General features: G+C 41.4%; 2 protein-coding genes across 2 annotated transcripts; both read right to left on the bottom strand.

Moving 5' to 3' along the window:
* Window positions 1-1101: 1101 nt before the first annotated feature.
* On the bottom strand, window positions 1102-9994 carry faah (fatty acid amide hydrolase). The gene is made up of 15 exons (XM_066691724.1): window positions 9726-9994; window positions 8907-9020; window positions 8630-8770; window positions 8412-8545; window positions 6529-6735; window positions 6172-6212; window positions 5351-5475; window positions 4844-4969; window positions 4271-4368; window positions 3996-4095; window positions 3692-3735; window positions 3424-3463; window positions 2333-2441; window positions 1697-1842; window positions 1102-1568 (listed from the first exon to the last, which is right to left on the bottom strand). The coding sequence occupies exons 1-15, from the start codon at window positions 9936-9938 to the stop codon at window positions 1443-1445; spliced, it is 1764 nt and encodes a 587-aa protein (XP_066547821.1). The 5' UTR covers window positions 9939-9994; the 3' UTR covers window positions 1102-1442.
* A 2709-nt stretch (window positions 9995-12703) lies between these two features.
* Window positions 12704-23050, bottom strand: nsun4 (NOP2/Sun RNA methyltransferase 4). The gene is made up of 6 exons (XM_066691725.1): window positions 22932-23050; window positions 17698-18086; window positions 17340-17494; window positions 16986-17146; window positions 16125-16249; window positions 12704-13919 (listed from the first exon to the last, which is right to left on the bottom strand). The coding sequence occupies exons 1-6, from the start codon at window positions 23022-23024 to the stop codon at window positions 13643-13645; spliced, it is 1200 nt and encodes a 399-aa protein (XP_066547822.1). The 5' UTR covers window positions 23025-23050; the 3' UTR covers window positions 12704-13642.
* Window positions 23051-24101: the final 1051 nt, after the last annotated feature.

Genomic DNA, 24101 nt, shown 5'->3' with positions numbered 1-24101 from the left:
TAAAACAGCCAAGTAAGAAGCGCTCTCTCCGTTTTCAAATCAAGACAGTGAACCCCAAGGTCGGTTTACTAAACTACACCGCCGACTGCAAAAATAGCAGCTAACCAGTGATGAGAGCGGTTTCCTAATTTAATAACCGAACAGGAAGAGGGGGGGAAAAAAAGCAACAAAAAAATAGAACAGTTTGTCCCTAATGGTCCTTCATCTCAGGAGTGTTAAAAAATGTAAATTTATGTAAAACCCATTGGAAATGTATATTTACAATACATTGGGGTAATCACAAGATGCAGGCATAGCAAACTAGCCCTGCTGATGGAACCAGTCAATACAGAAATAGTTTTATGTATCATTAATTCCCCTAACATTCCCAAATATTCCTTCTATTACTACAGATAATACAGTAATCACTCACAATCACACAGAAAATTATCTGCACTCATCTGTGGAATAAAGGAGAAAAAAAAAAAAAAAAACACACAACAGAAACTATCACATTTTAGCATCTTCGCTGTCCTTAATGTTCATATCAGAGTCGCGCCACAAACAACAGACCTTTCTGTTCTCGATTCCCGCGCCAATGATGATGTTATTTTGCAGCTTAATGACAGCAGGGAGTAGATGGGTCGGAAGAACATCTCCTCTTAATGTTCATGCACCTATTCAGCGATATTGCTTGAGACACTCATTGTATTTTCATCACCTACAAAGGGGACTTAAGGCAAAAGGGCTCCTTCACCCCTGTGTGAACACACGCTTTAAAAAGGCTTTACCACACCTGATAGTCAAGAACAGCGCATTTGTATCCATTTCACATTTGTCAATTTTAAGTTTAAAATTATTTAAAAAAAAAACAAACAAAAAAAAAAAACCATTAACTAGTCTTCTTTCTGCAGAATTATGCTTTTACAATAATTTAAAATCAGTTTAGAATAAACTTTCAAGGCTCTAGGCTTCTAAAGATGCTTCTTAGGAACATTTAACAATTAAGAAAAAAAAAAACTATTACATCGAAGAACATTACATTCACGCTTGGGAAATTAAGCTTTTTTTTTTTTTTTTTACCGTGACAAGTACTAATTGGCAAGAGTCAGAGTCAGCAGATGCATTTAAATTTGTTTATTTTTTTTTACCATTTGCACATATTGCTTTACATTACAGACAGACAAAGAAAAGTGGAAGAAAATTAACATTAAACCAGATATTGTGCTCAGTCTTGGCATGATGTGATGACTGCCTGTATGTCTGGGTGCAAAACACACACGCGTGAACTCCACCATTGTCACCGTCACCTTTCTAGTTGTGTGGTGAGTATTTTAATAGACATTTAAAAACAAAAGCTGTGCACATCTCCCGTACAAGCATGAACTGATCTAGAAACATTCGATTGTTAAAAAATAAGTAGCAATGTAAAGGAGTTACAAATGCAATTGGTGCGCAGTCAGTCACTCTTTGCTGTTGTACGCAGTGAGCGTCTGCACCTCCTTCATGAAGCGCAGGCACAGCTCATCCTGCCAGGGGAGGGCCACGCACTGCACAGCGATGGGCAGGCCTTGGCCGCCACTCAGAGCCTGCCGAGACAAACGCAGCTCTACCAACACTGGCACACAGCCGGCCCCAGGCTCCCCACGCCGTCTCCTGCTGCCACCTACTGCCCGCATGCAGAAATGCAGTCGGCGCACGGCCAGCTCAGACTTACCGGTATGAAGAGCTTGTCCCAAGGGTCACCGTGGATGCCCCTGTAATCCTGGAGCTCCTCCTCATCCTTCTCGGTCACTGTGGTTACAGGGACCACCCCTGCCGGAAAGTTCAGCAGGTTGAACAGCACGACACAGCTGATGGTACCTGAGGGGAAAGCGATCAGATCACCAAAGGGAAGGCAAAGAAACTACTCCCCGAGTGATGAAGACACACCCTGAACAAGCCTAGCGCAGCACCGAAAGAAGAGACTGCGAGAATAAGTCAATTATTTACATTTTAATGTCAAAAGCATGTGTAACCGACTTAACTTACACATGTTAAACATGTTTTTCCCACTAATGTAGATTACACAATTCAAAGATGGCCACTAATAAAGCATACATAAAGATCTTGAAGTGTGAATGCACGTCAACGTTTCATTTCAGTAAAACTATTCTGATCTCTAGTCTACGCAGCACAAGGTTTGGATGTTCCGTTCATTCTAACAGATTCATTCCATTCATTCTATCCATCCATCCATCCATTGGTGCCAAAAGGGGGCAGATGCCTGTGTATTTCTTGTCATCTACTTATTTACAAGCCCACTCTCCCAGACACAGAGCTCTCTCTGTTGTAGCTGGAACGTTATACATACACATCAGTTTTCCACAGTAGTTGGGGTTGTAAGCAGGACCCAACATTGGACACAGCAGCACGTCCAGGTCCCTCTTCCTCCACTCAGAGATGAAATTGTGGCAATAATCCTACAAAACACAAGGGTTTCTCAAGCAACCACCCGACAAAGAGATCACCAGCACTGCACTACAGGACACCCCCCCCACCCAGGGCTCACATCCCTCTTTATTGTAATCAATTCACTGGAACAGAAAAGTGTTGTTGAAACCTACCTTCACATTATTCTTATTACTGCATGCTTTTGGAAGAATCCAGTGCATTTTAATGACAGTCCACATATGACCAGTCAAATTCAGAGATGCCACAAGACTGTGTTCATATGACTAAACCTGTAATATTCAGTTTTCTCCATTTTAATTTCATTTCACAGTGTATAAAAAGGACAATATCATAAAATCAATTGAAAAAGTCTTTTAGAAACTCAAAAGGATATTATTGTGGCGAGTCTACCCAAACATCTAACAAACAAAATAAACGGGTTTAGTTTTTTCCCAAAAGACTCGTTGTCACTGTTTTTTTAATTATTACAGTGAGGGAAAAAAGTATTTGATCCCCTGCTGATTTTGTACGTTTGCCCACTGACAAAGAAATGATCAGTCTATAATTTTAATGGTAGGTGTATTTTAACAGTGAGAGACAGAACAACAACAAAAAAATCCAGAAAAATGCATTTCAATAAAGTTATAAATTGATTTGCATGTTAATGAGGGAAATAAGTATTTAATCCCCTATCAATCAGCAAGATTTCTGGCTCCCAGGTGTCTTTTATACAGGTAACGAGCTGAGATTAGGAGCACAACTGCTCCTAATCTCAGCTCGTTACCTGTATAAAAGACACCTGTCCACAGAAGCAATCAATCAATCAGATTCCAGCACACATTTTTTCCTTTTTCCCCCCCAAGACTTCAACCATCTTTTGTTTTACAGCGTAAACTCCCCTGACCCTTGACTCAAGGGTGTTTTATTTCTGGGGTTTCAATGTAAATGTGCACTACAGGTATTCAAATACACAATTGGCAGCACCCCTTTAGTTTTGAGACATTGACCTACCTGCACTGCCACATGCTGCTTCCAAAGATCCGGTATAGAACTGAAATTATAGAAAGTAAACGTACCACAATAAACTGGGAGATACTTGCACAGACATGGCGTGTATCTGACATGCTTTGTTACTTGATAAGCATGATAACTGACATTCACTTTAATTAGCCTTCCTCCTCCTGGCAAGCTGGATCACACACAGCAGGTGGAGATACGAACAAATACAGCTTTTATACAGTAGAGAGACTGCCAGATACGAATATGAGGATCAACTCACCTGACTCCACAAAGTGCGCTGAATGATGAGGATACACGAGGATACTGGGGGAGGGAAAATAGTTCATCTTTAAGACAGAGTTTTGATTTCTTAACTCACACAAATATCAGTTAATTTAATTTGTATTACATCGTTTATCGGTCTACTGATAATCAAAGTATAATTGTTTGAGAGATTGATGGGATTTTGACATCTTAATGAGACAATGGCTGGACTGACAGAGAGGGCCACAGCACAGCTTGGAGAAACACTTTAAAAACGCTTCCAGTTGAGTCTTGGTAGTGAAGTGTGACGCTGCGCTCACCAGGGGCTTCAGAAGGACAGCGATGATCTTCTTGAGGAAACGGGGCAGCTTGTAGGGGATGATCTGGACATTGACTGTAGGATCGATGCTGCCTTCAGTCCTGTAACGAGATCACAGTGTCACAGAAAGGCCTCAAATGCTCTCATTTCATTGCATAACCTCTTTAAAAACAGCGAGTTTGATTTAGCATTCGGTGGGCTACAGAACAGGCTAATCACTCGTCACTTCAAAAGGGCCCAACTGTGTTTAGTGCAGGCCGCCCCTGGTGCACTCACACGCTTTTGAGTAGTGTGGCCGCCCCATCAGCCAGGATCCCTCTGAGGACCAATTCGGGTATGGCATAGTCAAGGTGAGGTGGGGTGAAGGGAATGAGCTGGAAGAGATGACATCACCAACCAAAACAATACATTAGATCTATGTTGCGTCTTTCTACCATGTTGAATAAAGTACAGTTTTGCCATGCCATACCTGGGCTGAAATCGATCTAATATCAGAGTAGCTTTCATTGCGTGTAAAGTCATTTATTTATTTATATTCAAAAAGAACTAGACAATACTCGTGTTTCAATAATGTGTGTGGAAGTGCAATAAATGTTCCTCATTGCAAGAGGTTAAAATCTATAAAATCGCCCCACAGGTTTATCTAATGTAAACAGAGCACAAAATAGTTAACTGAAGAGGTCATACAGACAGTAGATGGTTTACCGAGTTCATTTTCAAAACTAAAAAGCTTGGATTTAGTCAACAATGGATGAGGCAGAGTGTCGTTTGGCTCAAGGCGTCTACGGGAATATGGAAGGAGTGCTATTCAGTAACGGACAGGTCTGTGGAAGGGAAGGCCCCACTCACGGTGTGCCCTGCTTTCTGCAGCCGCTCCTTGGTTTCCCGGACGGCTCTGCTCATGCTTGGGGAAGGCATGTGAAACCCATCGCTCTCATAGTAGCCAATCCTGAGGGGCTTGGAACTCGTGTACATCTGGAGAGAAACCAAGGTAAACAAGAAAGAGAAGAAAGAAATGAAAAGCACATAAAAACAGAACTGAAGCCTCTACCTATTTATGCTCTGTGAACGGATGGCTATCAATTTCAACACATTTCTGCTCTTTAATAAAACAACTACATTCTGCTGTGTTGGGTTTCATGCTTTCCATTATTGTTTCAGGCCAATTATTTAAATAATTACATTAAATACATTCCTATTGTCAGTTCCAATCAATAACGAATTGGAACCAGTGGCTGCTCGATTTCTGCAGTTCAATCTGATGTTTATTAAGATTAACTAATACAAGCACACCATCAAGGGCTAACATTCAGTAAGGGCGACTCAAGCAGCGTTGCGTTTGGGTGCTGGCTGTACCTCCTCATTGAAGGGGATGGGCGGCACCGTGGGGTCCAATCTGAACATGTGGTCACAGAGAAGAGCCTTCATGCACAGGACCAAGCCTTCCACATCCCTGGCCATCGGGCCCAATGAGGAGAGCACTGCGATCAATAGACAAGCAGGACATCACTCTGGGCAGCAGGGGTGCAACAGACACCCGTACTCAGCTATGACATTAATCAGTCACAAGACACAATAGTTATTTAGCCATAAAGATTGATCACAGTACAGTACAGTCAGTACAAAAGTCCTATTGCATATTATTTTTTTAAACAAACTACTGTTCTTTCCACATGCAAGCATTACTGATGCTTTGATTGTTAAGCAACAGGTTAAGCAACATTCCCTGGTCTATTGTAAAGGAATTATGTATGTAGGTAGGTAAGAGTTCAAAGCACAAATAATGGTAATGTTTTACAACCTACATAGTTAAAGACTGGAATCAGCCAATTATGTGCAGGGATGGGGTTACTAAGCACTCTTCTCTGTACATTATTAACATATATACGTTTGTGAACAGGTAATGATTGTTTAAAATATAAATAAAAAAATTATAAGATCACACTCTCACACGTTGCCTGAAGTAGATCTTATAAGATAACTTTCATCTGTGTCTTAACCATACCCTTCAGTCCTGATATTCAAAATATTATGCGATCAGGATAGGAAAAAATTTACTGGTGTCATTTAAACAGCAGACTTAGAATAGGCCTAACTGGAGTAATATATGATAAGGACTTAAAGCATTACTAGAGATAAGTTAGCACCTTGTTAGCTTAAATTAAGCATTATCTAACCTGATTTCTGACCAGAGACGCAGGACTGAATACCACGTGTGCTAAAAGAAAGGGGGGAAAAGGATCATCGATTAAATAAAAATCAAACTAATAAATGCACCAACAGGAATAGCTTTGCTTCAAATCCAGCTTGAATACCACATCCATGATAAAAAATAATGATACCACATAGCTATGTTAAATATTTTCCTAGATTTGAGAATATATATATTTACAAATATTTCTATGTTTGTATGATCTTATGGCTTTAAAATAAAACCTGACGTGGGGATTTGTACACTCTGGAGAGTCCAGCTCTATATACGATTCCCCACAGTGTCTGAGGAGAACAAGGCAATGCGGAGGAGCCATTCTTACCTGAATCGGCCAGCTGTTGGTTTGAGGCCGCAGATGCCACAGAAAGAGGCTGGGATCCGAATACTGCCCCCGATATCAGTGCCGAGCCCCAGGACTGAGCCCCCTCCACCGATCAGGGCCCCCTCGCCTCCTGAAGACCCCCCCGGTGTCTTGTTCAGGTTACACGGGTTGAGCGACCGGCCGTAGATGGGGTTACTGCAATCATAGCTAATCACAAAAAAGCAAGTGAAAGCAATTCCCAGATTAAACCAATACAAAATACAATTCCAGACTACATGAAAGAACATTTTCATTGTATTATGCATCCTAAATTACCTAATATGTCTCTATGCATTTCTCAAAATTACACCATATAATATCCATGCATTGAAAAGGTAATGCACAATTTGGCTATTAATATTATTTTTACCAAGAGATTAATAAAGACCACATAAAAGATGGGAAGATGAAATCATACACTGTAACTCAGTAAAATCAGTAGTGAACATCGTGTGGTAATCCAAATAAAACATGTATATTCCTGGCTTGCTACTCCATCAGTGACATGAAAAATTATTTAATTTAAACAAGTTGTCACATGACGGCTATGTATTCGATTGTCAGTGGCTGTATTCAAAACTGCATACCACTCATCCTACATGACAACACTGCAGTAATGTTGAAATGCTCGTACGTAGTGTGTATTATGCGGTTTGAACATAGCCAGTGTCTCGAGTATTACTTTCGTGCATGTAAATCACCCTTTCTGTGATGTTCCTGCTAAAACAGTGCGAGAGCTGTATGTAGAGCTAATTTACATATTAATTCAGGTAAACTCTGCCACTGTATCTGTTTTTTGAAGATCGCTCGCAGTCTTTGTATTGTGCGGGTGGGAAGGGAAAGTTTGCGGTAACGTGATAGTTACCCTACAGTTAATAAAATGTAAGTAGTCAATCTATGTAGGGATGAGTGCCGACATTGAGAAGGAGAGCATTTCTCTTTACGGATGAGAGGCATTAACTTATTAAGACCGACATGAGTCCAATGCATCAGAAATAAAACTATGCCGAATTTAATTACTTTACGAGCTACTACTAGGTCTAATGTTCTAACATTCACAGATGTGTTTGGTGTTATGACTGCCTCATAATTGCTGAAATGATGTTGGCTCCTTTTTTTATTTTTTAATATACATGGACCCAGAGTTTCCATAATCAATTGGTTGGCAAAACAAATGAGTGAACACTGAAAGAAATGTAAAAAAACAAACAAAAAAAAACAAACGTGCCCTTGTTCTTGCCTCTCCCCCCAAAAAATGTGACGTGCCAAGCCGATGCAATTTGACCTCTAACTGAAAATAAAGATTTAAAGCACTTCTTTTATTTTACAATTAAACTTAAAAAACTGTTTTTTTTTTTTTTAAACTTGTATTTTAGTTTTACAAAATGTATGTAGGACAGAACTAGCAATACGCAGGCCTTTCTATCTAGGCATAACATAATATGTTCAGTTGATTTATAACGGACTGTCTTAAATGTATTAAACTGTCATTCCATACAATACAAATGAAATCATTAACCGCTATATTGTTTCAATTAGAAAGTATTAATGTTTTAATTATGGTGCAATATGCAAGTGCAAAATTTGTCAGTAAATAAATAAATGTATGATTAGTATCTTAGTGCAAGATTTAGTAATCCTGGTTTATCTTTTTTTGTTGCAATGCAACTGTGATTAAAAGTAATCTTAAATAAAACAGTTAAATAATTCTAGGGTAGCACTAAATCAAGATAGTTTTAATCTACTGGAAGGGAAGTGCCTCTGCTTTAGATTTAGAATCACAGTTTACAATACACATTTTAATTCGATATCTAAACTGCTCAGTTTGGATGGGGGTAATTTACCTCATCATGCCCTGAGGAATATTGGTTTTCACAAAGGGAATAGCCCCCTGTTTCTTCAGCACTTGGACCACCACACTGTCCTCAGGTTCTGGCTGCTCCAGTTTTGACAGCACCCCACAAGAGGAGTCATGGCCCTGGACAACAGAGACAGAGACACTGAAACAAGCCGAACAGGTTTTTCTATTCAATTTCCAGTTGGTTTGAAGAGTGCAAGGTACCTTGTACGCAACATTATCCTTGATGCTGACAGGAACCCCATAGAGGAGGCCCTCTGTGCATTGCTCCACCTGTGGGAGATGGTCACGGCTCTCCAGTAGGAATCCAGTGGTACAGTTCAGTGTCCTCGACAGCTCGAGGGCCTGCAAATACAGAACCGCATTGGAAAAGAAAGCAGATTTTTCCAAATTCTCCTTTTGCGTTCACCTTCTTGCATAAAATAGTCAACAGCAACACTGAACGTTTGTTCGAGGCTGCGGGGTGTGTCGGGCGCCTCACCTTGCCCATGTAAGTGTGCAGCACTGTCTCGGGACTCAGTGATCTCTCTCTCAGCCGGCTGCTCAGCTCCTCCAGGGACAAAGACAGGATGGAGGCGTAATCTGTCCCAGGGTGCTAGGGGGAAGGGTAAAAAAGGGGGATTACTACCCCCATTTAAGCAAAATAAGTGAATATTTGTTTTGAATTTGTTCCAATGGTGCAAATCTATGAATAAAGGACAAAAACACTGACAGTTGGGGAAAAGTTGACCTTAAAAGATGTACTTTCCATAAACTATATAGGCTATACACACACACAATAGACCGAAACCAGAAAAACCTCTTAGTGATTATATATTATTTCACTGCACTAAGTAAACTGTTATATATACAGGCAGTGACAACCTTGTGGTAACCTTGTTATGCATACAAACCACAGGTGTCCATCCAGATCCCAGAGCCAATTACTGTAGGAAACTAGACATTAATGCTTAGTAACCACATCCCCTGTGCAGCAATTACCAATACACTTCCCACACCATGCAAGATCGCTATTTAAAGCGCACTCTGCACATTACAATGACGGAAAAGTAGTGTACTGTAGAACATATATGTATTTATCGAGTTGCACGAATGCTGTACATTATCATTTATAACTAACGGGCGTGGAAGACGAGACGTGCTATTACGTGAACAGTCGCCGCAATACTGTTTAGGTGCGCAAATCACAGTTTAGCCACAAGTTGGAAAGCATTCAATAGTCATACTTGCGCCAAATACACGGCGTTGGACGTGTGTGCATTAGCTAGGACAGCGTGGGTATGATTTCTGAGTTTCAAACCTTTTCCTTGAACTGCTGCACGGCGGTGTCCACCTCCCGAAACGATGCCTCCCTTTTGAGCCTCGCCCTCTCCGCCTTCCTCCGTGCTCTGTATTTACTCCTCCATTTATACAGTATAAAGACAGCCCCGGCGCCGCAGGCCACCCCGGCTAACACAGCCCCGCAGCCGGGCTCAGACCAGCCGACAGAGGGGCAGCGAGACGCGGTACGCATGGCGGCAACTGAGCGGCCGCACTGCCCGGCTTCCAGCGGCGCCGCTCCTCATAAAGGGTGCCGATGGGAGAGAAACCCGCAAAACCCGACATGGAGTTTCGTCAAACACGGACTTCATTAAACATCTGTTGGGATTTCTGCTCATCATCAACCACATCCGGTCGCTTCTGATCTAGTAGGATGAAGGGCGCTTTTGCTTTGGCTGCAATGCAATTAAAGCCGCATGCATTAAAATGACCCCTGCATGCTTTTGTTGGGGGGAGGAATCATATCCACAGAGGCCAAAGAGTTCATATCACATTCCCAAAGTGAACCAAAGCAAATCTGTAGCATCCATGATCACCTGCCTGTTCTGTCATCCTAAGCAGAATAGTTATAACTCTTATTTACAATATAAACAATACTTACATTGAAAAAAAACTCATCAATATACAAAAATATACGCTGCGGGACGCTGTCCGATCCTGCCCGGGGTTTGGACTGTTCTGAACTGAATGGTTTCCTAATTTAAAGGGCCATTTCACTCTTACAATTCCTGCCACTTTATCCATTTTTATATAACTTTGCTGATGTCGTACTTTATTTTACTTTTACTCAGTGTTTTCCTTTCAGTCGCACTGGAACTCATTGTGTTATAGGATTCATGTCGATGTCTACACAGAATATCACATTAAATCAGCATTATTGTAAAAACTGGCATTCAATGCACTAAAATTCCAATTCACAGTTGAAGTGTAAGCTAAATTGCAGGTAAATGACAATTACCAAATGAACAGGAACGTAATGTGTGAAAATACAGAATTAGCAGCCTTGAAAAAGGGATATGTAACAATCTTCACCAAATAAGACCAACACTTTTCTTGCCTGACAAAATGCTACAATAATTCAGTATTAGCATTGTAGGTCTGTCAGCTTTGCTTGAGGACAACTTTTTCAATTAGCTTTGCAGTAAATTAAATTTCAGTTTGAAAAGAATTAAACCAAGTCGAATCTTTAGAACACAAAGTGTTTTTATACATTTGCAAGGATATGTCCCAAGTCAATTTTAATGGACTGTTCTTAGTTTTACACTGACATTAACTGGTCATTGACTGTGATATACACCCGTGCATGTGCAAACATTTGATAGGAAATAGAAAGGGAAAAAATAAACCAATGCCATTGATGTTTTTATACATGAAGTCACAAAAGGGATAAACTTTTTTTCTCATTTTTATTCTTCCTACATCCTACCCTGTTGGTCTGCACTGCAGTATGTTGGGACAATGCTGGGAGGAGCCTGGGGTACCCAGCAGCCACAATTATTCAACCCCTTTTTGCCACACAAACACACACCTGTATAAGAAGATAATTTGCATTTAATTTGCATAATTCTCCTGGGCCTGGGGTGCATAACTTATTTTTAACAAGGGCCATATTCACAAGAAGAAATTTAAAATGAAAGGCCAACAGGAAAGGGAGGATGGGAAGTGTGGTGCTGGAGAAGTGCAGACAGGGGGAGAGGTAGCTGATGAGGTTACCTTTGTCTCATAGGAGCTGCAGTAACAAGATTCACACATGCTCCGCTCCCTACACTAGCTCCCAATACCGGCACGCATTCAGTTCAACACACTGACCCTCACCTACCGCTTTCTCGACCACACTGCACCTCTACCTTCAGACCCTCGTCTCCCCATACATCCCCTCCAGACCACTGCGGTCTTGCGGTGCCAGAAGACTAACTCTGCCTCCTCTCCACTCACCTTCCTCCAGAGCTTCTCTGTCTCATCCCTGGCCCCTAAGTGGTGAAACGACCTTCCCACTGACGTCAAAACAGCAGAGTCCTTGACCTCCTTCCGGCGATTACTCAAGACACATCTTTTCAGACAACACCTGTAATTTAGTCCTTTACTCTCCTGTAAGATAGCACTTTACAACGTTTTATCACACTACTTGCCTTGCATTACTAGTACTTGTTTTATTTTGATTTCCCCTATGCTCTCTTTCCCTTGGCCCTTGACTGTGACCTCACATCTTGTCTGCATTCATCTTTTACAATCCAGGATGCAAGACCTCATATTGTATTCACTTGTGTAAATTGGAATTTGTATAATGTATTATGCTTTGAATTGCACTGTATTATGTAAAATTTGAATTTGTAATGTTTTATGCCTTGTACTGAACTGTATTTTTGCACTTTGTACTGCACTTATATCTTGTAGGTCGCCCTGGATAAGGGAGTCTGCCAAGAAATAAATAATAATAATAAGTAGTACATATAAAAAGTTACATATTTTTAGGCTACATTTGCTTGCATCTATTTATAGGCTAAAACTGGGCAATTCCTACTATTCAAGTCAGCTTATCATACCGATGCTTGTAAGTTAGGAAGCCCAGGACTCTTTGTAATTAATTTAGTTATTACATGATTGCATTGCTTATACCTAGTGACCTCATCCCCCCCGCCAAAAAACAAACAAACTGTTGGAACAAAATGCAGAAGGCTGTGAAATGCAATTAACAAAGCAACTGAACTCTGCTTATGCATACTTTTGTAAAGCCTTATAACCTTGGATTTTGTATCCTGTCATTTATTGACAGAATGGAATACGGCAATTAATAATTAACATCTTACAATGTTATGATTTCAAAATGCATGTTTCAGCACAGTTTAAGATGACTGTTTTTAACATTTTAAATCTATAACTTACCTTCTCCTTGAAATCAAGTCATAGAAATTAATGTACTGATTTCAAAATGTCACAAAAAATGAATATTCTTCTAAATGCAGCACAAAATCTTTATTGCTCAAAACCAGCTGTATTATGTATTATCAATGTATATGTACATGTATTATCAATAACAGATTCACAAGTAACTAAGAATGTAATGTGCTGAGGAAACTCAAAGAAAAACCGAAGACTAAACTTCCTCAGTGTAGTTTTTTTGAAACAAAATACCAACAGTAAGTTTCCATTTGGCAGAAATTGGAAAAAATAAATATGTACATATTTCTTTAAAATCCTGAAGCTGGTTTATCTGGTTGGATTATGTAAGGATTAAAACAGTCTAAAACTGGAAAATTCCCCTCTGGTAAAATTCCCGTTTGTAACAAGTCCACTCGCCCTAAATGCTCGCGTGCTGATGCACAGGAAGTTGAGCAGCAGGTTTGCTTACCAGTCTTGTATCTACAGCATATCAAAAGCTCGTGATACAGATGAGTGATGAGACAGCCTGCCTAACCTGCATGGGGGATGGCTGATTTAATCACCTCCGAGAGGGATTCAGGTAACAGGCATGGTATGGTAACAGGCAGCTGCCATCGGCTCCTCTGGTGGGTGGAGTTGGACAGGGACTCATAAAACACTGACTTATCAAAACAAGTCTTCATATAAATTTTTCCTTGCTTTACCCTGTATTCTGTGCTCTATATTCTTAACTTTGTAATAAATCACATTCAACCTGAACTGTCTTAGTTCCAGTCACTTTAACATTCACTTTTTTTTTTTTTTTTTTTTTAAAGAGCTTATCTTTGATACGAGAACAAGATGTACCAACCAAGATTATATTGTTCCAACACATCATTCTCCAACAGAAGGACATGCATATTTTAGATGTCCAGAAGTCCGAAGAGAGATGTGGATGTCATTCTGCTCTGAACTTATTGTCCATCCAGAAGCTGCAACCAAACCAAAAAAAGGTGTCCAGAAAACAGAGTTCCAACTCTAGTTAACCCGGCACAGTTTGCAAAAGTAAATTGGTCCGAAATTGGCAGTGAGGTGTGGCAGGACCAGTTCCCCGAGTCGCAGATCCTTCGCAAAGTGGAAGCAGTCCCCGAAGAGTCTGGCAAGAGGGGCCAGGTCCTGCACATGGACGCTTATTCCCAGTTCCTCCTGTGCCAGCTGGACAGCCCTCTCCACCACACACTCGTTCTGCAGCTGAGACAGTGAGCAGGTCGAGTACATCACCGCACCTCCTGGCCGAGCTGCCCGAATCCCAGCCCTGAGACAGAGCCAACACTGAGCCAACGCCAAGTAACACAGAGAGTGCAACACAAGTCACTTCACTGAATACAAGTCTGCTAATCTCAACTGAACGAACCTGCAGCACTGGGGCTGCACCCTGCCTTGTCACAACAACAAAAGCCCAAAAGCTCAGTAACTCTTCTGCCAGATGTTTTCATCTAACAGTTTTGATGATGTCATGCTTGGAAAGGGTTAACAGTTATATTAGCACAATATTTCTAACACTTTATATATCAACTCCTAGTTATTATTATTTATTTGCAGATGCCTTCATCCAGGACAACTTACAGTTTAAACAAGCATTACAAAAGTGCAGTAACACAAAATCAACTATTTATGCATTCCAAGTAACAGGCAACTGCTACTGAAGACCTTTTAGCCTCAGTCCTAGTTCATTTCTCATATGTATCCCAGCGTTTTATTATGTGACATTATCCTACTGTATGTACAAATCTTTCAAAGGTACCTCTATTAAGTGAATTCACTATTTCAGTTCGTTGGAAGATACAGTGAGGGAAAAAAGTATTTGATCCCCTGCTGATTTTGTACGTTTGCCCACAGACAAAGAAATGATCAGTCTATAATTTTAATGGTAGGTGTATTTTAACAGTGAGAGACAGAATAACAACAAAACAATCCACAAAAACGCATTTCAAAAAAGTTATAAATTGATTTGCATGTTAATGAGGGAAATAAGTATTTGATCCCCTATCAATCAGCAAGATTTCTGGCTCCCAGGTGTCTTTTATACAGGTAACGAGCTGAGATTAGGAGCATTCTCTTAAAGGGAGTGCTCCTAATCTCAGCTCGTTACCTGTATAAAAGACACCTGTCCACAGAAGCAATCAATCAATCAGATTCCAAACTCTCCACCATGGCCAAGACCAAAGAGCTGTCCAAGAATGTCAGGGACAAGAGTGTAGACCTACACAAGGCTGGAATGGGCTACAAGACCATCGCCAAGTAGCTTGGTGAGAAGGTGACAACAGTTGGTGCGATTATTCGCAAATGGAAGAAACACAAAATAACTGTCAGTCTCCCTCGGTCTGGGGCTCCATGCAAGATCTCACCTCGTGGAGTTTCAATGATCATGAGAACGGTGAGGAATCAGCCCAGAACTACACAGGAGGATCTTGTTAATGATCTCAAGGCAGCTGGGACCATAGTCACCAAGAAAACAATTGGTAACACACTACGCCGTGAAGGACTGAAATCCTGCAGCGCCCGCAAGGTCCCCCTGCTCAAGAAAGCAGGCCCGTCTGAAGTTTGCCAATGAACATCTGAATGATTCAGAGGAGAACTGGGTGAAAGTGTTGTGGTCAGATGAGACCAAAATCGAGCTCTTTGGCATCAACTCAACTCGCCGTGTTTGGAGGAGGAGGAATGACCCCAAGAACACCATCCCCACCGTCAAACATGGAGGTGGAAACATTATGCTTTGGGGGTGTTTTTCTGCTCATGGGACAGGACAACTGCACCGCATCAAAGGGACGATGGACGGGGCCATGTACCGTCAAATTTTGGGTGAGAACCTCCTTCCCTCAGCCAGGGCATTGAAAATGGGTCGTGGATGGGTATTCCAGCATGACAATGACCCAAAACACACAGCCAAGGCAACAAAGGAGTGGCTCAAGAAGAAGCACATTAAGGTCCTGGAGTGGCCTAGCCAGTCTCCAGACCTTAATCCCATAGAAAATCTGTGGAGGGAGCTGAAGGTTCGAGTTGCCAAACGTCAGCCTCGAAACCTTAATGACTTGGAGAGGATCTGCAAAGAGGAGTGGGACAAAATCCCTCCTGAGATGTGTGCAAACCTGGTGGCCAACTACAAGAAACGTCTGACCTCTGTGATTGCCAACAAGGGTTTTGCCACCAAGTATGCTACCAAGTCGAAGGGGTCAAATACTTATTTCCCTCATTAACATGCAAATCAATGTATAACTTTTTTGAAATGCATTTTTCTGGATTTTTTTGTTGTTATTCTGTCTCTCACTGTTAAAATACACCTACCATTAAAATTACAGACTGATCATTTCTTTGTCAGGGGGCAAACATACAAAATCAGCAGGGGATCAAATACTTTTTTCCCACACTGTATCAGGACCAGATTAGAAACATTCAGACAGTCTATAACCAGAGTAGGAAAAGTAGCAGAGCACAGAAATACAACAGCAGCAGCACTTACAGCAGGAGCTGTGTCTGTAGGAGGGGCAGCCTCTGTCTCTCCTTGGTCCTGGACCGTTTAAAAATGTTATTTTCCTCCTCCATCAGGGCGTGTCTGTCTGTTGTACAGGGAACGTCTACCAGCACCTGGGGAGCATCATCAAAGCAAGTTACTGCACACCATTCACATTATTTACTAATTATGTCCCAAGGGGGGTGATTTATTATATAAAATAGATACATTTTCCTTTCCAAATTATGTACAAAAAATATATATATAGACACTGTGATAGTTCTCATTCCAAATAGGGTCCGTTTAAACTGAATACAAGGTTCCTCTAAAAGCATTAGGCTATAATATTATCAAAAGCACTTTTAATCCTGGCTCAACTACTGTAGCCAGCTGTAGAGGAGCCAGGGTACAAAAAGAAGAATTGATCATGAGAACTGTGTATTCCAGCCAAGATAGGAGACGGATGATAATTTTACTGAATTCAATGGCAAACCAATAAGTTTAGTTTGCTTGGAGACCTGAAGGATTTCAACGTAAGTACACCGGAGCCGCTAGAGCTACAAAACTACCACATCATCATCGCTGACTTGAAGGGCAAAATACAAGGCCAGCAGCATTTATTTATTTTTTACCAAAGTAGTTACATTAGCCAAGTAGAGGAAGGTGGTTTACAATATGCTGTTAGTGAGAGTGCGGGTTTGTAATCTGGTACTCTGGTAGTAAAGATGAAAATGTAGTGGCCTTCACCACAGTCAAAGTTGTCCATCCATGGTATAGACAGTAAAGGAGATGTGATTTAAATCAAGTCATAGTTTGTTTTCATATGAAAATCTATTCTGAAATCCCTCATTATGGAGAAAATCAACTCACTCTGTCAAAAGTCTCACCCTCCAGTTCTACCCAAGTCCTGCCCTCGAACGAAGTGATGCGGACCTGGTCCTCGGAGCGGTGCTCTCTGGGGATGTAGCTCTGCAGGACCCTGCGCAGACGGGCAGTGCGTGACACAGAGGAGTCGTTGAGTGCCAGGTGTCCTGTGAACACACACAGCTATACATTACACCTGCCATACCCAACAAATACAACTCCAAAAGATTTGAATAGAACAATTTTATAATCATATTTTAGAATTGGCAGCAATGCATGTTTTTCTATTGCAATAAGAATCTGAATTTTATTTTATTAACACATGCTAGGAGAGAGAGTGAGAGAGAGGATGAAGATTACTGCAGGCCTGTGTCTGGAGCAGGGCCAGAGTCTTGCCCCCGGGCGCAGCACACAGGTCCAGCACGGTGTGCCCATCGTGCACGTCCAGGGCGAGCACGGGGAGCAGGGAGGCGGCATCCAGTAGGTAATATCCCAGGAGACCAGTGCTGTCAGGCCTGGCAAAACACCATTGCAAACACACTGACAACTGTAAATAGATAGTACTTCTGACACCAAACACACAATAATAATTCCACCATCTAATGTCAATGCCTACATGAAAAAATACAAGCATACAAAACTACCACATCATAATTACCTATCACTATCTTGACCAATCCACAAAGCAGGTTATTATAAGGCTTTTAAAACATCTCACCTGGCAGAATGAAAGCGAGTGATGTCACCTTTAGGAAACACAAAACACTTCACATTTGGGCTGATGCTGGGGGGCATGTCTGCCTCATCTCCTCCTGTGTCACAGTCTGATACAGCACCTCCAGTTCCTAGCAAGATACTCTGAGGGGTGTCTTTGGTGACACCCCAAGTCCTAAAAGCCTCCTGGACGAAATCCTGAGCCCCCTGCCTCTCCAGGTCCGCCATCAGCTCCTGTTGTGCTGAGAAGTTGTTGATGAGAGCCCCGTACTTCTGCTCTGACAGCAGGCTGACTCGCACCGAGGGCCACCGCTCTCCTAACTGAACCCCATAGTTCATATCAAAGCTCTGCAAAGCCAGCCTAGTGGAAGGGATCCTGGGCTGATTGGTAGCCTGTAAAGTGAATTAGATGGACTGTTAGCTACGCGTGCGTGTGTGTATATATGTGACCGTGCAACAAAAAAAGATGCATTTTGATGCATTATGTTATACAGTTTATTTCTACTATACACTCACCTAAAGGATTATTAGGAACACCTGTTCAATTTCTCATTAATGCAATTATCTAAACAACCAATCACATGGCAGTTGCTTCAATGCATTTAGGGGTGTGGTCCTGGTCAAGACAATCTCCTGAACTCCAAACTGAATGTCTGAATGGGAAAGAAAGGTGATTTAAGCAATTTTGAGCGTGGCATGGTTGTTGGTGCCAGATGTGCCGGTCTGAGTATTTCACAATCTGCTCAGTTACTGGGATTTTCATGCACAACCATTTCTAGGGTTTACAAAGAATGGTGTGAAAAGGGAAAAACATCCAGTATGCGGCAGTCCTGTGGGCGAAAATGCCTTGTTGATGCTAGAGGTCAGAGGAGAATGGGCCGACTGATTCAAGCTGATAGAAGAGCAACTTTGACTGAAATAACCACTCGTTACAACCGAGGTATGCAGCAAAGCATTTGTGAAGCCACAACACGTACAACCTTGAGGCGGATGGGCTACAACAGCAGAAGACCCCACCGGGTACCACTCATCTCCACTACAAATAGGAAAAAGAGGCTACAATTTGCACAAGCTCACCAAAATTGGACAGTTGAAGACTGGAAAAATGTTGCCTGGTCTGATGAGTCTCGATTTCTGTTGAGACATTCAGATGGTAGAGTCAGAATTTGGCGTAAACAGAATGAGAACATGGATCCATCATGCCTTGTTACCACTGTGCAGGCTGGTGGTGGTGGTGTAATGGTGTGGGGGATGTTTTCTTGGCACACTTTAGGCCCCTTAGTGCCAATTGGGCATCGTTTAAATGCCACGGCCTACCTGAGCATTGTTTCTGACCATGTCCATCCCTTTATGACCACCATGTACCCATCCTCTGATGGCTACTTCCAGCAGGATAATGCACCATGTCACAAAGGTCGAATCATTTCAAATTGGTTTCTTGAACATGACAATGAGTTCACTGTACTAAACTGGCCCCCACAGTCACCAGATCTCAACCCAATAGAGCATCTTTGGGATGTGGTGGAACGGGAGCTTCGTGCCCTGGATGTGCATCCCACAAATGTCCATCAACTGCAAGATGCTATCCTATTAATATGGGCCAACATTTCTAAAGAATGCTTTCAGCACCTTGTTGAATCAATGTCACGTAGAATTAAGGCAGTTCTGAAGGCGAAAGGGGGTCAAACACAGTATTAGTATGGTGTTCCTAATAATCCTTTAGGTGAGTGTATAGGCATGTGTTAAACAAAGTAAAAATAGCTAGATGCCTGTCATTTTACTTCAGTATTGTACCCCAAAGAAGGTGTTTCCTAGAGAAGTATTTACAATCTTGCCACAGACAGACACAGGACAGTACAGGTGAGAGGCAGCCATCTTGTTGTTTTCATAGTTTCAGACAGTCTTAGCATTCCTCATTTTGTTTTAACTTTGCCTTAATTTAGATAATCTTGTCTGCAGTTTGTCTTACTTGAAGTCAACTCAGTTCAGCTGCTGAGTTGGTGAAAGTAAATAGGTTATAGAAAGGTAATTTAGTCAATAAATAGCAGGAATTCTGTTCCAGGTGGAGCCAGTTAGGTGTGAACTGGAGGTAGGTAGACAAAAGCTACTTAAAGCAGCTGTTGAGAAAGCGCTGCGCTGTTTCTTGATCACAAAAAGTTAAGCAGTTCATTAGGGAACAGGAACCAAGAGATTTAAAAAAAACTAACATTTAGAAGCATGTGGCCACTACAGTGTCAGGTTTGCAGAATGGTTGCCTTCCTGGATGAACTCATCCAAGAAAATTTCATTTGTGAACGTTGTCAGCATGTTGAAATCCTAGAGATCAAAGTCTGCGATCTTTAGGCTCAGCTTGTTGATCTGCGCTGTATTAGTGAGATTAAAGAATTAGTCAATCAGCCCATGAGGGAGATAGTGAGCACACCAAAACCTAAGAGAGCTGCTGGGTTACAGTAAGTCGTAAACACAGAAAAGGGCGAGCACATCCCTTAGAGACATCCCAAGAGCTAGAAACACCCTACAGGTTCCAACTGCTGGACACCGAGTTGGACAGTGACAGCTCAGAGGGTGATGGGAGGGCAGTTGAGCACCAGAGCACCATGGTGCCCACTCCCCCCCAGAAGAGGGAGGTAGTTATAGTAGGAGACTCAATTCTTAGAGGCGTAGATAACACAGTGTGTTCTAGTGATAAGGAGACCCGCATGGTATCTTGCCTGCCTGGTGCTCAGGTTGCAGATCTCCCTAAACTAGTAGACGGGCTACTGGCCAAAGCCTGGCTGAATCCAATGGTCATGGTCCACATTGGAACCAATGACACAGGAAAAGGTAGGGCAGAGGTTCTGCAAGACAAATTTAAAGAGTTAGGTAAGAAACTAAAGAGCAGAACCTCCATGGTAGTTTTCTCTGAAATACTTCCGGTACCACTTGCATGGCCAGGGAGACAGGCTGGGATTAAAAAGTTTAACACGTGTTGAAATCTTGGTGTAGGGAAGAGGGTTTTAAATTTATGGAGCATTGGTCATTCTTCTGGGATAGATGGGACCTGTACAAACCGGACGGTCTACATCTAAACAGAAGTGAAGCTAATGCATTGGGAGAGTGTATGTGCAGAGTAGCTGAGAATCTTTTAAACTAGGGACCAGGGGGGCAGGGAGCTCTGACAATGGGAGATGTTCCATTAAAGAAAGAAACCCAAGGGAAACTACTAGTAGCAAAGTCCTGAAACGTTTGTACCTCAATGCCAGGAGTATAAGGAACAAGATGTTTGACCTAGAAGCCTCAGTGCTGGCATGTGACAATGATGTTGTAAGAGTGACAGAAACATGGCTTACAGAAAATGATGGGGATGAATACAAATTGAAAGGATACAAACAGTTTAGGAGAGACAGCCAAAATCGAATAGGTAGTAGGGTAGCATTATATGTCAAAAATTACATTGAGGCAGAAGAACTCAAATTAGATCCCAGTAATGAAACAGAATCTTTGTGGGTTAAACTTTTGAACAAAAGATCTGGAGGATTAGTAGTAGAAGTGTGTTACAGACCACCCAACTCAGATATCAGAAAGATGTTGCATTGTACAGAGTAATCAGGACTGCATGTAGCAAGGATGTGGCTGTTATAATGGGGGACTTCAATTTCCCAAACCACAGACTGGGAGAGCCCAGTTGGGACTACAGAAGTTCAGAAATAGAAATGGTTGAGATGGTAAATTACTGCTTTCTAACTCAACTTGTCAGGGAACCAACCAGATAGAGAGCATGCATTGACTTGATCTTTTCAAATGACCAACATAGAGTCAGAGGGACAGTAGTTAGAGATCCACTGGCAAACTGTGATCACAATATGGTTAGCTTTGAGGCATTCTTTCAAAACACAAGGACCACATCTAAAACAATGATCTACAATTTTAGAAAAGCAAACCATTAAGGTATGAGGAAGCACTTAGAAGAGTTAGACTGGGGCACACTGGATACAGATTCAGTTGAAAATGGATGGTTATATTTTAAGAATATACTACTTGAGGCTCAGGTGAAATTTGTACCAAAACTTAGCAAATTGAGGACCAACTGTTCTAAATGGGTATTTCAGAGGGTTTTACAAAAAAAAACAGATAACATGCCACAGGTTAACAATCAGTCCAGTCAAACCCTAAGAGAGATCAGGATAAATGAGCAGGAGGTACTAAAGGGACTAACAGAATTAAAAACAAACAAATCACCTGGGCCAGATGGTATATTTCCAACAGTACTTAAAGAAATGAGGAAAATTATTTATAATATAATTATTTAAAACATTCCAAATGACACTTAGAACAGGGGATGTGCCCACTGACTGGAAGACAGCAAATGTCATACCAATCCACAAGAAAGGGGACAAAACTGAACCAGGAAATTACAGACCAATCAGTCTCACCTGCATCACTTGTGAAAAGTTGGAAAAAATTATCAGACAGAAAATAGAGGAGCATCTTAATGAATACCATGTTCTTGGAGATAGTCAACATGGGTTTAGACGAGGCAGATCATGTCTTACTAATTTATTAGAATTTTTTGAACATGCAACTGCAGCTATAGATCATGTGAAAGCATATGATACGAGAGATTTTCAGAAAGCTTTACATAACGTTCCACACCAAAGACTGATCCTCAAATTGGAAGCTGCAGGCATTCAGGGTAATGTAAGTAGATGGATTATGAACTGGTTGATGTGTAGGAAACAGAGGGTGTCGATTAGAGGAGTTGCATCTAACTGTTGCTAGAGGCAGTTCAGAGGAGAGCAACCAGACTTATTCCAGGTCTGAAGGAAATGTCCTACTGAGAGACTGAAGGACCTGAACCTTTTCACCCTGGAACAGAGGACACTACGTGGGGACTTGATCCAAGTCTTCAAAATCATGAAAGGCATCGACCACATCAAACCAGAGGAGCTTTTCCAGATCAGCAGGGACACACGCACCCGGGGACACAAATGGGAATTGAGCTTCAAGGCATTCAAGACAGAAAACAGGAGACACTTCTTCACACAGAGAGGCGTCACAATCTGAACAAACTCCCCAGCGATGTGGCTGAAGAGACAATGTGGGAACATTCAAAAACAGACTGGATAGGATCCTTGATCACTTAGTTATTAATGGACAACAAATGAGCACGACGGGTCGAATGGCCTCCTCTCGTTTGTAAACTTTATGTTCCTATATACAGGTATTGTGTTAAAAAACGAGCCTTGAGGACCACTTTACCCATTTCTTTTTCATTCGGTGTCTGCGAGGGATGAAAGAAGAGATGTTCTTCACTTTCCTGAACAGGAATCTCATGTCCAAGAGCGCGGCCATCTTGGTGTGCAACAGTAAACGGGCGCCGGGTGATACAACCCGCAGCACAATGATTCCGGCACCACAGTGCAACAGCACCAACCGCTACAGTCTCACAATATTGATCTGTGCCGCTTCTCTTTTCTTCTCGAATATAAACTACATAGTGGACATAAGCTTATTTCTGTAGTTTGTGTAATGTACATATAATATTTGTTTTGCTTTGTAAATGGGAAGTGCTATGAACACATTTACCAGTTATATCACAATTGTATAAGATTCTGTGTACAAGGCACAAACGCCATTGCCTGTAGATCAGTGGTTTTGGTTAAAATAATGAAAGATGCTTATTTTAGGAGTTAATCGCTGTTGCACGCCTGGTACATTGTTTTATTCTAAAGGCTGATGTGAATAATGCACCTTAACACTCTCCATAGCAGATTCAAAATATTCAAACATGCACAGTTTGTATTTCATTTGATGTAATGTGGCAGGAGAATATGTATACATGCGATTGTTTTAAAGTTTGCCATATTACAGTACTATTTGTGGTATTATTCCTCTTGAATATTTAAAAGCAATCAAAACAGCTGGGGAATTTCAGATATTAAACTAAATCTACACATATTAAATGTACCTCACCATATACTGGCTGGCCTGCCTATAATACGTGATAATCCATTGATCAGCTCATGCAAAGCCAAAAACAATTAGGGACCTTTAAAATGGAGCACTCGAATTAGTATTCATTAAATTAATCAATTTCTACAAGTTCTACTTTTCACTGTAATGCCTTAGTTTACGTGTTTTAATAAAACCAACTGAAACATTTTCCTCTTAGTCTACAGATTTGTGACTGGTGTTAAGATATAGGCCACTGTTCATGTAATCGTGGTATAGCGTTGGGGTCTGTTAATTAGTTTAAAGGAAGGATTAGGAATTCAGTGAAACAGTAATCTTGTGTGAGTTTTTGTTTGTTTTAGGTTGATATGGTTGGGAATGATGAGTTTCACAGTGTTGACAACCAAGCCAACACCACAGTTTAGCTCAGCTCCATTAATCCATCTCAGGAAACCTAGCAAAACTACAAAATAATTT

Source organism: Amia ocellicauda, chromosome 19 (assembly GCF_036373705.1).
Source record: "Amia ocellicauda isolate fAmiCal2 chromosome 19, fAmiCal2.hap1, whole genome shotgun sequence".
In the NCBI taxonomy this organism is placed as follows: domain Eukaryota; kingdom Metazoa; phylum Chordata; class Actinopteri; order Amiiformes; family Amiidae; genus Amia; species Amia ocellicauda.
Note: the sequence above shows the minus strand (reverse complement) of the source record. Positions and strands in the feature narration are given on the sequence as shown.

Coding starts and splice junctions, on each gene's coding strand:
- nsun4 (XM_066691725.1), bottom strand. CDS start 23,024: ATGGCCGCGCTCTTGGACATGAGATTCCTGTTCAGGAAAGTGAAGAAC. Junction 17,147..17,339: donor GCTCCAGACACAGGCCTGCA/GTAATCTTCATC, acceptor GTGTGTTCACAG/GACACCTGGCACTCAACGAC. Junction 13,920..16,124: donor CTACAGACACAGCTCCTGCT/GTAAGTGCTGCT, acceptor GCTCTGTCTCAG/GGCTGGGATTCGGGCAGCTC.
- faah (XM_066691724.1), bottom strand. CDS start 9,938: ATGCGTACCGCGTCTCGCTGCCCCTCTGTCGGCTGGTCTGAGCCCGGC. Junction 4,369..4,843: donor TGCAGAAAGCAGGGCACACC/GTGAGTGGGGCC, acceptor CATCTCTTCCAG/CTCATTCCCTTCACCCCACC. Junction 1,843..2,332: donor CTACTGTGGAAAACTGATGT/GTATGTATAACG, acceptor CTTTCCCCTCAG/GTACCATCAGCTGTGTCGTG.